This window comes from Myodes glareolus, chromosome 1 (genome assembly GCF_982192425.1).
Source record: "Myodes glareolus chromosome 1, mMyoGla1.1, whole genome shotgun sequence".
In the NCBI taxonomy this organism is placed as follows: Eukaryota; Metazoa; Chordata; class Mammalia; order Rodentia; family Cricetidae; genus Myodes; species Myodes glareolus.
Window position 1 is genome coordinate 66,974,946 of NC_142026.1, and position 12,467 is coordinate 66,987,412.

At 50.2% G+C, this 12,467-nt stretch overlaps 1 protein-coding gene across 1 annotated transcript; it reads right to left on the bottom strand.

Moving 5' to 3' along the window:
• Window positions 1-1,370: 1,370 nt before the first annotated feature.
• Ap2s1 (adaptor related protein complex 2 subunit sigma 1) lies at window positions 1,371-12,467 on the bottom strand. Its single transcript, XM_048431676.3, has 5 exons — window positions 12,307-12,467; window positions 7,564-7,713; window positions 3,175-3,288; window positions 1,926-1,985; window positions 1,371-1,752 (listed from the first exon to the last, which is right to left on the bottom strand). Exons 1-5 carry the CDS (start codon window positions 12,307-12,309, stop codon window positions 1,651-1,653), a joined length of 429 nt encoding a protein of 142 aa, XP_048287633.1. The 5' UTR covers window positions 12,310-12,467; the 3' UTR covers window positions 1,371-1,650.

Genomic DNA, 12,467 nt, shown 5'->3' on the forward strand with positions numbered 1-12,467 from the left:
CTCAAACATGCAAGCAATCTATCTAGGAGCCATTCCCCAGCCCCTCACTGGGGGAATTCTAGGCAGGGGCCTTACCACTGAGCTATGTCCCCAGCCCCTCACTGGGGGATTCTAGGCAGGGGCTCCACCACTGAGCCACACCCCAGCCCTCACTGGGGGATTCTAGACAGGGGCTCCACCACTGAGCCACGCCCCAGCCCCTCACTGGGGGATTCTAGGCAGGGGCTCTACCACTGAGCCACGCCCCAGCCCCTCACTGGGGGATTCTAGGCAGGGGCTCTACCACTGAGCCATGCCCCAGCCCCTCACTGGGGGATTCTAGGCAGGGGCTCTACCACTGAGCCATGCCCCAGCCCCTCACTGGGGGATTCTAGGCAGGGGCTCTACCACTGAGCCAAGTCACAGCTTTTTACTTGAGATCTGGTCTCACCCATTTCCTTAGATGGGCCTTGAACTCACTCTCTAGCACAGGCAAGCTTTGAATGTGTGATCCTCCTGGCTCAGCCTCTTAAGTATCTGGTATTAGAGTCACCTGCCCCCAGGCCTGGTGTCTGGGCCATCTTCTGCTGTCACATTGGCCAGAGGGTCTACTGTGGTGCTCAGTGGGTAGAAGCTGGAGTCTGCCTAGGCTAAGGATTATCACAGCAGGAACTGTCCCAGTATACTTGGCAACAGGGCTATTGATGAAGAAACTAAACAATATGCACAGTGCCTACATTCCCAGCGACCACAGGGTCTAGCAGGTAGAAACAAGCATTCTGGAACCACCTTCCAGGTCTTGAAATCAGCTCCACAGCAACCTAACACAGGCAATCAACTTTGGTAAGTCTGGACACCTTCCTGGATTCAGCCATGTCCCTTGGAAAATGGGACAATTAGGGTCCCTTCCTAATAATCTTATAAGCACAAATTGCTTAGAAGCTGGGTATGGAGGACACTGGAATCCCTGACCTTGGGGGCTGAAAGCAAGACTCCTCTCAATAGTCCAGGGGCTGAACTAGACCTGTGGCTCTCACCTTAATCTCAGCACTTGGAAGGGAGGGTCAGGCAAGTGCCATGCCCAGCAAAGCTACATAGCAAGGGCATCTCTCAAAACAAAATAAAATCTCGGGGCTGCGTATGTAGCTTGGTGCTTGGTACTCAGGGCTGTTAAGGCTGAAGACGGAGTAGGAATTTAGAGCAAGTTTCATGTGCTACCCCTCAGTGTTGGGAGCCCTTTGTGGGCAGAAGCATGTCTAAAGCATGCTTGGGTCTCTGCTTTCCTTAGACCAATGAGATGTGTTGTTGACTAACTCATTGATGGAGCAAGCCAAGTCTTCCTAAGGCTCCATGGTTCCCTGGGAAGACAGACGAGGGCTCAGAGGCAGCTGGACCAGGCAGGACCACAGATTTATTGGGGGCTGCACACACACACACACTCACAGCATCACACGACGATGGCACAGTTACTCAGGACATCAAGGTGGTGTCTGCCATCAAAGTAGGGCCCAAAGGCAGTGGGCTGCAGCCTCCTCCCATGTGGCCTAGACCCTGCTGGGTCCTTCCTCTGGGGCAGCTGAGGAAAGGAAGGGGCTGCTGGGGTGGGCCTCGGGCCTGGCAGGGGGTGAGCAGGCAGGATGGCCCAGTAGGCCGGGCTGGGCAGAGGCCACCTCACTCCAGGGACTGCAGCATCAGCAGCTGCTTCAGCACCTTCGTCTGGCTGGTCTCTCGGATTTCACCTGCCAGGAACATCTCGTCTACCACCGTGTAAACCTGGGCAAGGAAGGGAGGCCGGGAAAGCTGGAGTGAGGGAATGCAGGGCTGGCGGCTGCAGAAGCATAGACTCTGAGCAGGAACACAGCATCAGGGGCCAGGCAGATCTCCAGTGCCTATAGCCACACCCTCAACCCCATGGCTGCTTCTTGCCCATTTCCCCAAGAGCCTACCTTGTAGAAGTTGAACACCAGGTCCAGTTCACAGACATTGTGGAAATATTCATTTAATACCTGAGAGAGGAAGATGAAGAACAGTGATAAGAGACAGGCACAGACAGGCCTGGCAGACAGCTAACATGGTGGGTAACAGTGCTTACTGTGCAAAGCTGAGCTCAAACCCTATATCCCATGGTAGGAGGAGAGAACCAACTCTCAAAGCTGTTCTCTGACGTCCATGTGTGAGCTGTGGCACATGTATGCCTGCATGCACACTCATACCACAGACATTATATACACATATGATATAATAAATAAAATATGAAATAAGACAGGCAGGGAGGCCTGGGGATATAACTGTGTTTGTCTAGCATTCGTGAAGACCTGGGTTCTGTCTCTAGCACTGCATAAAACCCACTTGGAGGACCACATCTGTACTCCTAGCATGTGGGAGACAGAGGCCAGGAGGATCAGGAATTTAAGGTCACCCCTAGCGATATAGCAAGTTTGAGGTTGGTCATGGCTATATGGAACCACGTACCCCCCAAAAGAGGGTGTGTGCATGGGAGAGACAGCTCAGTGGTTAAGAACACAGGTTGCTCTTCTAGAGGACTTCAGTTTGGGTCTCAGCACCCATGACAAGTGGCTCACAACCACCTGTAACTCCAACACCAGGGGGTCCTTGGACACGTGCACACGTCATACTTGCATGTAGACACACAAACGAAACAAAACCACAGCGAGTGGTGGAAGAGGCAGCTGTGTTGCTTGTCATCAAGCACTGGGGAAACTAGATCATGGGTCCCGGGCTATCCAGAGCTACATAGTAGTCTCACACGAACAGAACAGTCATCAAAGAGAACAGACAGAAAGTGACAGAAGCAATGAGGATAGGAATATTGGGTGACAGACAAGACAGTGGAAGACCTCAACTGGACATCAGACAAGGGACCTGCAGGAGGGCTCAGCCGGCGAAGGCACCTGCTGCCAAGCCTGATGTCCACACCCTGGAGCAGGCTGCAGCACCGCCTCCCACACGTCATCTTCTGGCCTCCACACACATGTACAGGCACATTCACTGACAGTGTGGACTCATGTCAAAGGCAAAGTTGGTGGCGGATGGGCAGAGAGGGGAGAAGTTGGCTGCAGTGGATGAGAGAGGTGATAAAGATGAGGAAAAGAGTGGAAGGACAGACCCATGTACACAGCGGGAGGCTGAGGAGAGGCCTCTGGGGTCCCCTAGGCCAGCACGTGACTGACTCACCTCCACGAAGTTATGGATGGCCTCGAGATAGGCCAGATTGTTATCGTTGACGTCCACGCAGATGCAGAAGTAGAGGCCAGCATAGCGTCGGTAGATGATCTTGAAGTTCCGGAACTGTGGGCAGAAAGGAGTCGAGACTGAGCCTGGTGGAAGGGGCTGGATGCCAGCTGTTCCACACTGTGTGTGTGACCCCAGGCACCCCTGTTCTGGCTGGGGGAAGGGCAGTACTGACAGAGCCAGCTTTGGTTCATGGTCTAGCGGAGTGGGATGGAAACACCCAGGGTTGGCAGGATTGGGTTTTGGTGGTTCAGAGTGGAGCCCTAATCCCTTTCATCCTGGGCGTGTATATGTGTGTGTGTGTGGGGGGGGCTTCCTGGCAGAGGGAACGGTGAGTTGACAGCTGAAGATTGTCGGGAGTTCCAGGAACAGAGAACAGACTGTGAAGGAGCCAGGCCAGGTACTGCAACCAGGCCTGGCAGCTGGGATCCCAGCACTGGGGATGGGGTAGGGTAGGGGGTGAGGCAGGAGGATCACAAGTTTAAAGAAAGTCTGTGCAATGTAGTGGGCCCTATCTCAATACAAAGCAGAAATAAAGTTTCAGGGTTTTTTTGTTGTTGTTGTTTTTGGTTTGGTTTTGTTTTGTTTTTAAAAAAAGACAGGCTCTACCATGTAGCCTAGGCTGGACTTGAACTGGCTGTGTAGCTGAGATGGCCTTGAACTCATCTTCTTCCACTTCCCAAGCTCAGGAATTACAGAGGTGCAGCACTACAGCTGGCTCAGAGCTGCAGATTCTGAACTGTGAGTAGCGGTGCAAACCTTACGTCCTAGCTACTCAGGAGGCTGAGAGGAAGGAGATCGCTCCAGCCTGGGCAACACAAACAGACAAACCCAGAAGTTTCTTATTTTGGGCTGTTTTGGATTTCAGAGTTTCAGGTAATGGAAGCTCAACTGATACATTGTAAATATCAGAACAATTTGACAGGGCTCACAAGTTAGACACCTGTGCTAGGGGTAGACTTAATTCTATGTATTAATTAGCACGTATACTAAATAAAGACAGAGATGGGCAGGGGCTGGGGGTGTGGCTCAGCAGTAGAGCCCCTGCCCAGCATGTAGGATGCCCTGAGTTCTGGTCTCAGCACAGTGAAAAGACAAAAGGAGGAGTGCATGGCTGTCAGGCAGATATGGAGGTGTGCACTGGGATGTAGCTCATTAGGTAAATCCTGGTTCTCTGGGATGTGTGTGGAGCACCACCTGGTGGTAACTGCGAGACCTGCACATTTGTGGGTCCTGGAATTTTTACTATTTTCAGCTCAACTCATCCTTTTTATTATTTCTCTTATTATTCATTATTTTTTGAGCTTCTCTATATAACTCTGGTTGGAACTTTATATACAGAGCAGATTAGCTTCAACATTTTCCTGATCTTTCTGTCTCAGCTTCCCAAGTGTGGGGAAAACTGTCACCTCAGAGGCAAAGACAGGAGGATAGTCAGGGCTGGAGGTCAGCCAGGGCTACAGAGTGAGACTTTGTGGATGTTGGGGAACAGCTCCTCTATAAAGTGCTGACTATGAAAGAAAAAAGGAGTGGGGCACATGCTTCAGTCCCAGTGCTGGAGAGGCTGAGACAGGCGGCTTGCTGGAGCTTTCTGGCCAGTCAGATTAGACTAATAGGTGAGCCCCCAGGCCTCGATAAGAGATCCTATCTCAAGACACAAGGAAGGCAGCTCCTGAGGAATGATACTCAAGGCTGACCTCTGGCCTCCACACCCTGCCCTGCCACAAACTTGAACACGTACAAGAATTCAATGCCCGGGCCACAGTGCAAGGCTAGGGTTACAGGTATGCAGTGCAGGGCTACGGTTAAAGGCATGTAACTTTTTTTTTTTTTTTTAGATAGTGTTTATGTAGGCTCTCTTGGACCTAAACTCACTATGTAGTTGAGGACAACTTCAATCTCCTTAACCTCTCTGCTTCTCAAGGGCTAGGGTCCAGGCATATGTTTCCACGCACACGTTATATGGTTCTGGTTTGAGCTCAGCACTTCATGCACTCCAGGCAAGCACTCTATCAACAGACCTTTATCCTCAACCTTTTCCCCCCTTTTCTTTTTCTTTTCTTTTTTTTTCTTTTCAGTTTTGAGACAAGGTTTCAGGTTTCAATCTGCAGTTCTGGCTGGCTAGGAACTCTCTATGTAGCCCAGGCTAGACTAGAACTCACAGAGATCTGCCTGCTTCTGCCTCCTCAGTGCTGGGATTAAAGACAAGAGCCACAGGCCTAGTACCCACCAAGTTTCTTAAATTCATTGGCCATGTTCCCCCTTGCCATGTAGTGTTACATACTCATAGCTCAGCAATTAGGATGCGGGTGACTTCAAGTGGCAGCTGCTCAATGTTAGCCCAGTACAAGATAGCACAGGAACACCGTGGACATGCTTAGCTTCTTTAACAGACGCAAAATGCAGTGGGGTTCCTGCACTGTCTCTAGACTGTGAGGACTTGGAATGAGATGGCGTGGTGATTGGTCTGTGCTTCTTCACTGCCCCAGAGAGTTCCTGAGCCCGGATGTCTCCAGCGAATTAGAACTTTTTTCTGCTCCCCTCCCCAGTCTCTCCCTTATTGGTGACTGTCACTCTCTCCTAGCACCTCTCTGGATGGAGAGCAGACACCTCCCTCCTGCTCTGTACCCCAACCTACTCTTTAGGGGGAGCATGTATCTTGGAAGAACAGGGCTGTCCATATGGGAGCTCAAACAGGGCTGCCCACCTCTGCTGAGATGCTGGCTCATCACTAACACCCCTCTGCTGCCATCTTATTGGTACCACCTTGTGGAGTAGGAGGACCTTCTGTCTATGTGTTACTTTCATTGGTCAAATAAAGAAACTGCCTTGGCCTTTTGATAGGCCAGCCCTTAGGTGGGTAGAGAAGACAGAACAGAATTCTGGGAGAAAGAAAGCAGAGTCAGGCAAACACCATGAAGCTCCGGCCCAAGAAGGATGTAGGTTAGAATCTTCCAGTAAGCCACGACCCCATGGTGATACACAGATTATTAGAAATGGGTTAATTAAGATGTGAGAGTTATCCAAGAAGAGGCTAGATATAATGGGCCAGGCAGTGTTTAAATGAATACAGTTTCTGTGTAATTATTTCCAGTAAAGCTAGCCGGGAGCTGGGCAGCAGGAAGTGGCCCTCCGCTCCTTTTACTACAACCTTGAGGGTCTCCTGCTTCTGTTCTTGCTCCCGAAGGGGGATACTAGTTAAGTGTGGTGGTACAGGCCTGTAATCCCAGCACCATGGAGGCTGAGGCCGCAGATTATGAGTTTCAAGCCAGTATGCGTTCCCTGCAACCATGTGGTAGAGGCAGGAGGATTGCTTCAAGTTCAAAGCAAGCCTGGACCACACAGTGAGTTTCAGGCTAACCTGGGCTACAGAGTGAGTCTCAAAAAGCAAAACCAAGGTAATTCAAACATTTGGGAGGCAGGGGCAGGAGAATTTGAAATTCAAGGCAGCCATTCTCAGCTAGATAGTGACTTTGAGGCAGACTGGCAGCACTTGAGGCCCTCTTTTAAAAACAAACAAGCCAGGCAGTGGTGAAGCACACCTTTAATCCCAGCACTTGGGAGGCAGAGGCAGGAGGAGCTCTGTGAGTTCAAGACCAGCCTGGTCTACAAGAGCTAGTTCCAGGACAGGCTCCAAAGCTACAGAGAAACCCAGTCTTGAAAAACCAAAAACAAACAACAGAAAGTCAAATTAAACCTAAACTATGGCCAGCAGGTAAAGGCGCTTTCCAAGCCTGGTCCCTGAGGTGTCCACATCAAGGTAAAAGGAGAAAATGACTCCACAGAGTTGTCTTCTGACCTCCAAACACATGTACTCTGTGGCATTCAAGCTGTCCCACAATAATAAATAAACAATACCCAAACCTATGGGAGATCCTGGAAGCTTCTGCCAACCCACGCCCCACTGCTCAGAAACCCTTGCGTGGCTCAGGACCTCAGCCACACTGATTCTCCCTGCAGGCTCAGCCTGGAGCTCTCCACCTGTGCTTCTGCCCCAGGGCCTCTGCAATGGCTGTTCCCCCGGGGCTTGGAATGTTCACTGGTCTGAAAACTTCTCCTTCTACCCACTCAGCCCTTTACATCTTGGCTGAAAAGTCACCAGAACAAAGTTGTGGGTGTTGAGCACCCAAACTTAACTCCTCATGCTATGCAACAAGCACTTTACTTACTGAGCCATACCCCCAGCTCCTGAAAAATAAAAAAAGCTAAAAGCATGCGGAGTGGATTAATAGAGGAGAGGAGATCTGGGCTGTGCTGCTATAGAGGCGGGCAGGAGGCAGAGGTTCCAGGGAAGTAGGGGGCTGAAAGAGGAGTGGGAAAGGTGTCAGTCACCTCCACAAAGTTGGTGTGCTTGGCATCTCTGACGGTGACCACGGCGTGCACCTCCTCGATTAGCTTCTGTTTCTCGTCATCATCGAACTGCATGTACCACTTGGCCAGGCGCGTCTTGCCTGCCCGGTTCTGGATGAGGATGAAGCGGATCTAGAGCAAGCAGTGGAGGAAGTGAGAGAGGTAGGAACAAGTCTCAGGGTGGGCACCATCAGATACCCCAAAGGGAAGATGGTGGGGCCCAGGGTCTCCCTATAGCCACCTTTCTATGGCTGCCTCCCTGGGCCCTGCTGGGTCATACTGGACATGGGCTTGATCCATGTCCCTGCAAGTCCTCTTCCATTGAGCAGCTGACCAAGTCCCAAGCTTTAGTTCATCTTATATGCATCTTGGAAGCCATTTCCTCACCCTCAAATCAAGTTTCCTAAGATGCCCCACCTTTTTTTTTTAAAAAAAAGATTTATTTATTTATTTATTATGTATACAACATTCCTTCCATGTCTGAAGAGGACACCAGATCTCATTATAGATGGCTGTGAGCCACCATGTGGTTGCTGGGAATTGAACTCAGGACCTCTGGAAGAGCAGTCAGTGCTCCTAACCTCTGAGCCATCTCTCCAACCCCAAGATGCCCCATCTTATCAGAGATGGAAGCATCCAGGGCCTTGTGCAAGCCAGGCAGGAACTCTAAGGAACTCTACTGCTGAGCCACACCTCCAGCTCTGCACTGAGGGATTCTAGGCAGGGGCTCTACCACTGAGCCACACCCCAGCCCCTCACTGGGGGATTCTAGGCAGGGGCTCTACCACTGAGCCACGCCCCCAGTGGGGGATGACAGGCATTAACACTGAGTAACAAGTTATTACCCAAGCTCAACAATGGCTAGCTAGGTAATCAATAATGTCTGTATTAAGCCTTCTTGAAGCTGAGGATCACAATCTACTCTGTATGTGGGGAGCAAGTGCTTGTTTTAGTCACCAAGCCATTTCTTCAGCCTACTTACTAAATATAATTCACATGTCAGCTGACTTTGCTGGTGCCTGATGGAATCCCAGCACCCTGGAGGCAGGGGCAGGAGAATTACTATAAGTATGAGGCAAACTTGGTCTAAATCCTCAGTTCCAGACCAGCCAAGCCTACATATCAAGAGCTGGTCTCAAAAAAACACAACAAAACAAAAATCAGGCACCAGAAACTCCACCTCTTCCAATGTTCTAAGGCTAATTTAGGGTGACTCCTTAGTCTCTTCCCAACTGTACAACTGTTACCACCAATTCTAGAATCCCTTCTTTCATTCTGCCAAGAGTGGCCTGGAACTCCAGGTCCTCCTACCTCAGTCTAAAGGTACTAAATTACAGCCCTAACCCGCCCACTTCCTTTCTTTATAGATCTACAGCATTTCATTTCTTCATTCTCCATCTGAAGGACAACTGGATAGTTTCCACTTCTGGGCTACCGTGAAAAGTGTTCTACAAGTCCCTGGGTGTGTACTCCTTGTTTTGTGGCTGCAAACTCAGGAGCAGGATATTTAGGCTGTATGGAAACTATTTATCTTTTCCAGGAAGCGATACATTGCTTCCCAAAGCATCTGGGAACTTGCTTGTTTGTGTGGAGGTCAGAGGATTTTGAGGGTGGTCATTCGCCCCCTCCACCTTGGGTTCCTGGTATTAAACTCAGGTCTCAGGCCTGTGTGGCAAGCCATTTCAGCCCATGACTGTTTGTTTGCGGTTCACTGAATCCTGGGATGGAACCTGGGGTCTAACACCTGCCAGGCAGAGTAAGTGAGCCTTGACATTTAAGTACGGTAATCGCTTGGGGCCTCAGAGTACTGCAGGCAGTAAGTCATGTATGACATCCACCCATGGCTCAGACCCCACACACTCTGTGTTAGCCTGATTTTTTTCTGTCTGGCTCAGAAGTTGGTTACTAAGATCCCAAAGCACTAGGTCACCTGTCCCAGGGCAATTCTGAAAGCTATGTAAGTCAAGCCCTCATTATAGCTTTTTGGGAGGCGGAGGCAAGAGGATTACAAGTTCAAAGCCTACCTAGGGAACTTGGTGAAATCCTGTCTGAAAATAAAGAAGATGGACTGAAGAAACAGAGAGCTTGCTTACAACGCTCAGGGTCTGGTACTCAATTCCCAGTACCACAGAAACAAAATGAGTTTACAAATGAGTTAAATGAGTTTAGCTCATTTAACTGGATGAGTTAAAGCCACAAGTGCTTAGCACAGCGCCCAGTACTGAGTCCTCAGTAAAACTAGTATTCAACCACATAGCTAGAAGCATGCATTCCTGAGCCAGAAAAGCATCATAGGGCTATCAGACAGTGGCTATATGCTCATGGGCAGAGCACTTAACTTCCAAAGTCCTCAGCTTCCCCTTCTGTGTAATGGACATAAACGGGATTCCCGCCTTCATTACAGTAATGGGCAGGGTAACACCTATAAGAGGTGCATATGCATTGTGAACCGTAAAATCCATCCTCCTAGTAGCATTACAAAGTGTGTTGCTATTTCACTTTCAGAAACTCAAGTCCAAGCCAGATAGTGATGTCCATTTGTAATCACAGCTACTGTGAAGGCTAAGACAGGGAGGCTGGGAGTTCAAGGGAAGCCTCAGCTACCTGCAAGACCCTATCTCAAAATGAAAAATAAAAAAAGGGGGGCTGAGAGATGGCTCAGCAGTTAAGAGCACTGGCTGCTCTTCCAGAGGTCCTGAGTTCAATTCCCAACAACCACATGGAGGCTCACAGCCATCTGTAACGAGAGCTGGTGCCCTCTACTGGTGTGCAGTCATTCATAATAAATAAATCTTAAAAAGAAAAAAAAGTAAAAAGAAAAAAGGGGGCCAGTGAGATGGTTCCGTGGGTACGGATCTACAAGCCTGGAGACCTGAGTTTGATCCCCGAGACCACATGGGGGAAGGAAAGAACTGCCTCTTGCGGGTTGCTTCTGACCTCCACACACATAATGTAAAATAAGTAGCACAGAAGAAAGGCCTGAAGTATATAGTTCAGTGTCAGGGTGCTTGACTATCATGCACAAGGCCCCGAGTTTCATCCTCAATACAACAACAATTTAAAAAAAAAGAAGGAAGAAGAGAGAGAATGAGCAGAGAGAGAACAGAAAGGAAGGAAGAAGCAAGGAGAGAGAAACCACAAGGTTGGAGAGTTAGCTAAGGGTGAAGTACTTATGCAGCATGCCCAAGACCCTGGGTTCAGTCCTCAGCACTGAAGAAAAAAATGAAATAGGAGAAAATCATGGTTTAAAATTTCCCTACTGGGAAGTCTGGCTTTAAACCCTATCTGTACTATACAGGCACTCTCCTGCCCATTTTACAGATGATAAAGCTAAGGCCAGGGGAAAGCAGATATCACAACCAGAAAGCAGAGACAGCAGCTCTAAGTCTTTACCCTGAGCCCTGTTTTCTTTACGGGCCTTCACTCCTGAAGCCGTATTCTTCACTCAAATCTGTTCGCCTTACCCAACCTAAGCAGAGAAATGGGAACAGGATGTTACATGCTCCTTCTAAGAACTCCTTCTGCTGAGCTAGGGAAATTCAGTTCTGGGCAGCCCAGGGAGGAAAGGGGTGGGCACGGCAGGCAGGCTAAGGCAGAGCCAGGCACAGGCCCACAGGAAGAGCAGAGGGAAGGCAGGGCCGAGCTGAGCCTTCTGTATCCTTACCCACCACCCAATACTTCTTTGGGTTTCCCCCAGTGAGGATCGTTCTACCCCCAATCGAAAGATAGCCGAGAAGCCCCTCGTCCCCTTGTCCCTGTATATATTCACCTCAGGGAGCTTCCCAACCATCTCCTCTGACGTTCCCTGTCACCTCCACCCACCCCACATCTCCTGCCCCCTCCCCACCCCATGAAGCTACTTCCAGCCTTCAGTTCAAGCAACCCTTCTCCCTTTCCGAGGCTGGTTTCCCTTGTTACAAAGGTCAAACTGAGCCTCCAAGTCCCCTATTCCTTGCGCGAAGACTCATGTCCTGTTCTGACATCCCCCCTACTATTCATCTTATTTCCCAAGTCTCCATCCAAAGAACTCTTAGTTCCAAAAGCCCCATCTGGGAAGATGGAGGTTTCCGCTAAATCCATTGCTCAGTCTTGCTCCCAATACCCACTACCAAACGTCACATCTCTAACCCTATTCTGCACCCCAGACTTCTCCTCTATAGAACTCTGTTCAACTGCTCCTCATTCTCTTCTAGATCCACTCTCTACTTTCAAAGCCCTCTATCCTTTTACAGCAACCTAATCCTAATCCTACCGGGGCCGACTTCCGGTTTCCAGGGTCCTCTACCTACCTTGAGAGAGTCTCTATCCCCTGGCCATGTCTAACTTGTCCCAATACTCGCGCTTCCTAAAACCAGCTCCTTCTCCATAAGGAAACCTCCCAACCCCCTCTGTAGAGTCTCTAGTTCTTTTCCATCATCCCTTCCTCATCTCCAATGTCTTCTCCCGCCTTTGTAGTTTCAAAATCTCCCCCAAATGTCTCCCACCAGGACAGTCCTTCCCCCAGACACTCCTTCCCGTTCGTATCCTCTTGCTTGGAACCCCAAGCACACCCCACGGTGCAGCATTGAGGGCTCGATCCCCCTTTCCGACCCCAATTCCGAGAGCTTGAGTCCGGCCCGGACCCTCCATGGCCGGGGGTTAGCTTGTCAGCTCCGAATCAAAACTCCGCAGTCCGTGCATGGACCTCCCTCAGCCCGTCCCCGGTACGACGCTCCCCCTCGTTACCATGGCGACCCCTGTCCGGACCCCAAAGGCCCCGGTCCCGCAGAAACTGGATGGCTCCGGGTCTGCCTGCAGTTGTGGGGCCCAGGGTTAAAGCTTACTTCCGGCAGGAGAACCCGCCTTCCTCTTCATGCACAGCCCTCTGGGAGTTGTAGTTTAAATGC

Coding starts and splice junctions, on each gene's coding strand:
- Ap2s1 (XM_048431676.3), bottom strand. Junction 3,289..7,563: donor AGCACACCAACTTTGTGGAG/GTGACTGACACC, acceptor TTCTGCCCACAG/TTCCGGAACTTCAAGATCAT. Junction 1,986..3,174: donor CCATCCATAACTTCGTGGAG/GTGAGTCAGTCA, acceptor TTCCTCTCTCAG/GTATTAAATGAATATTTCCA.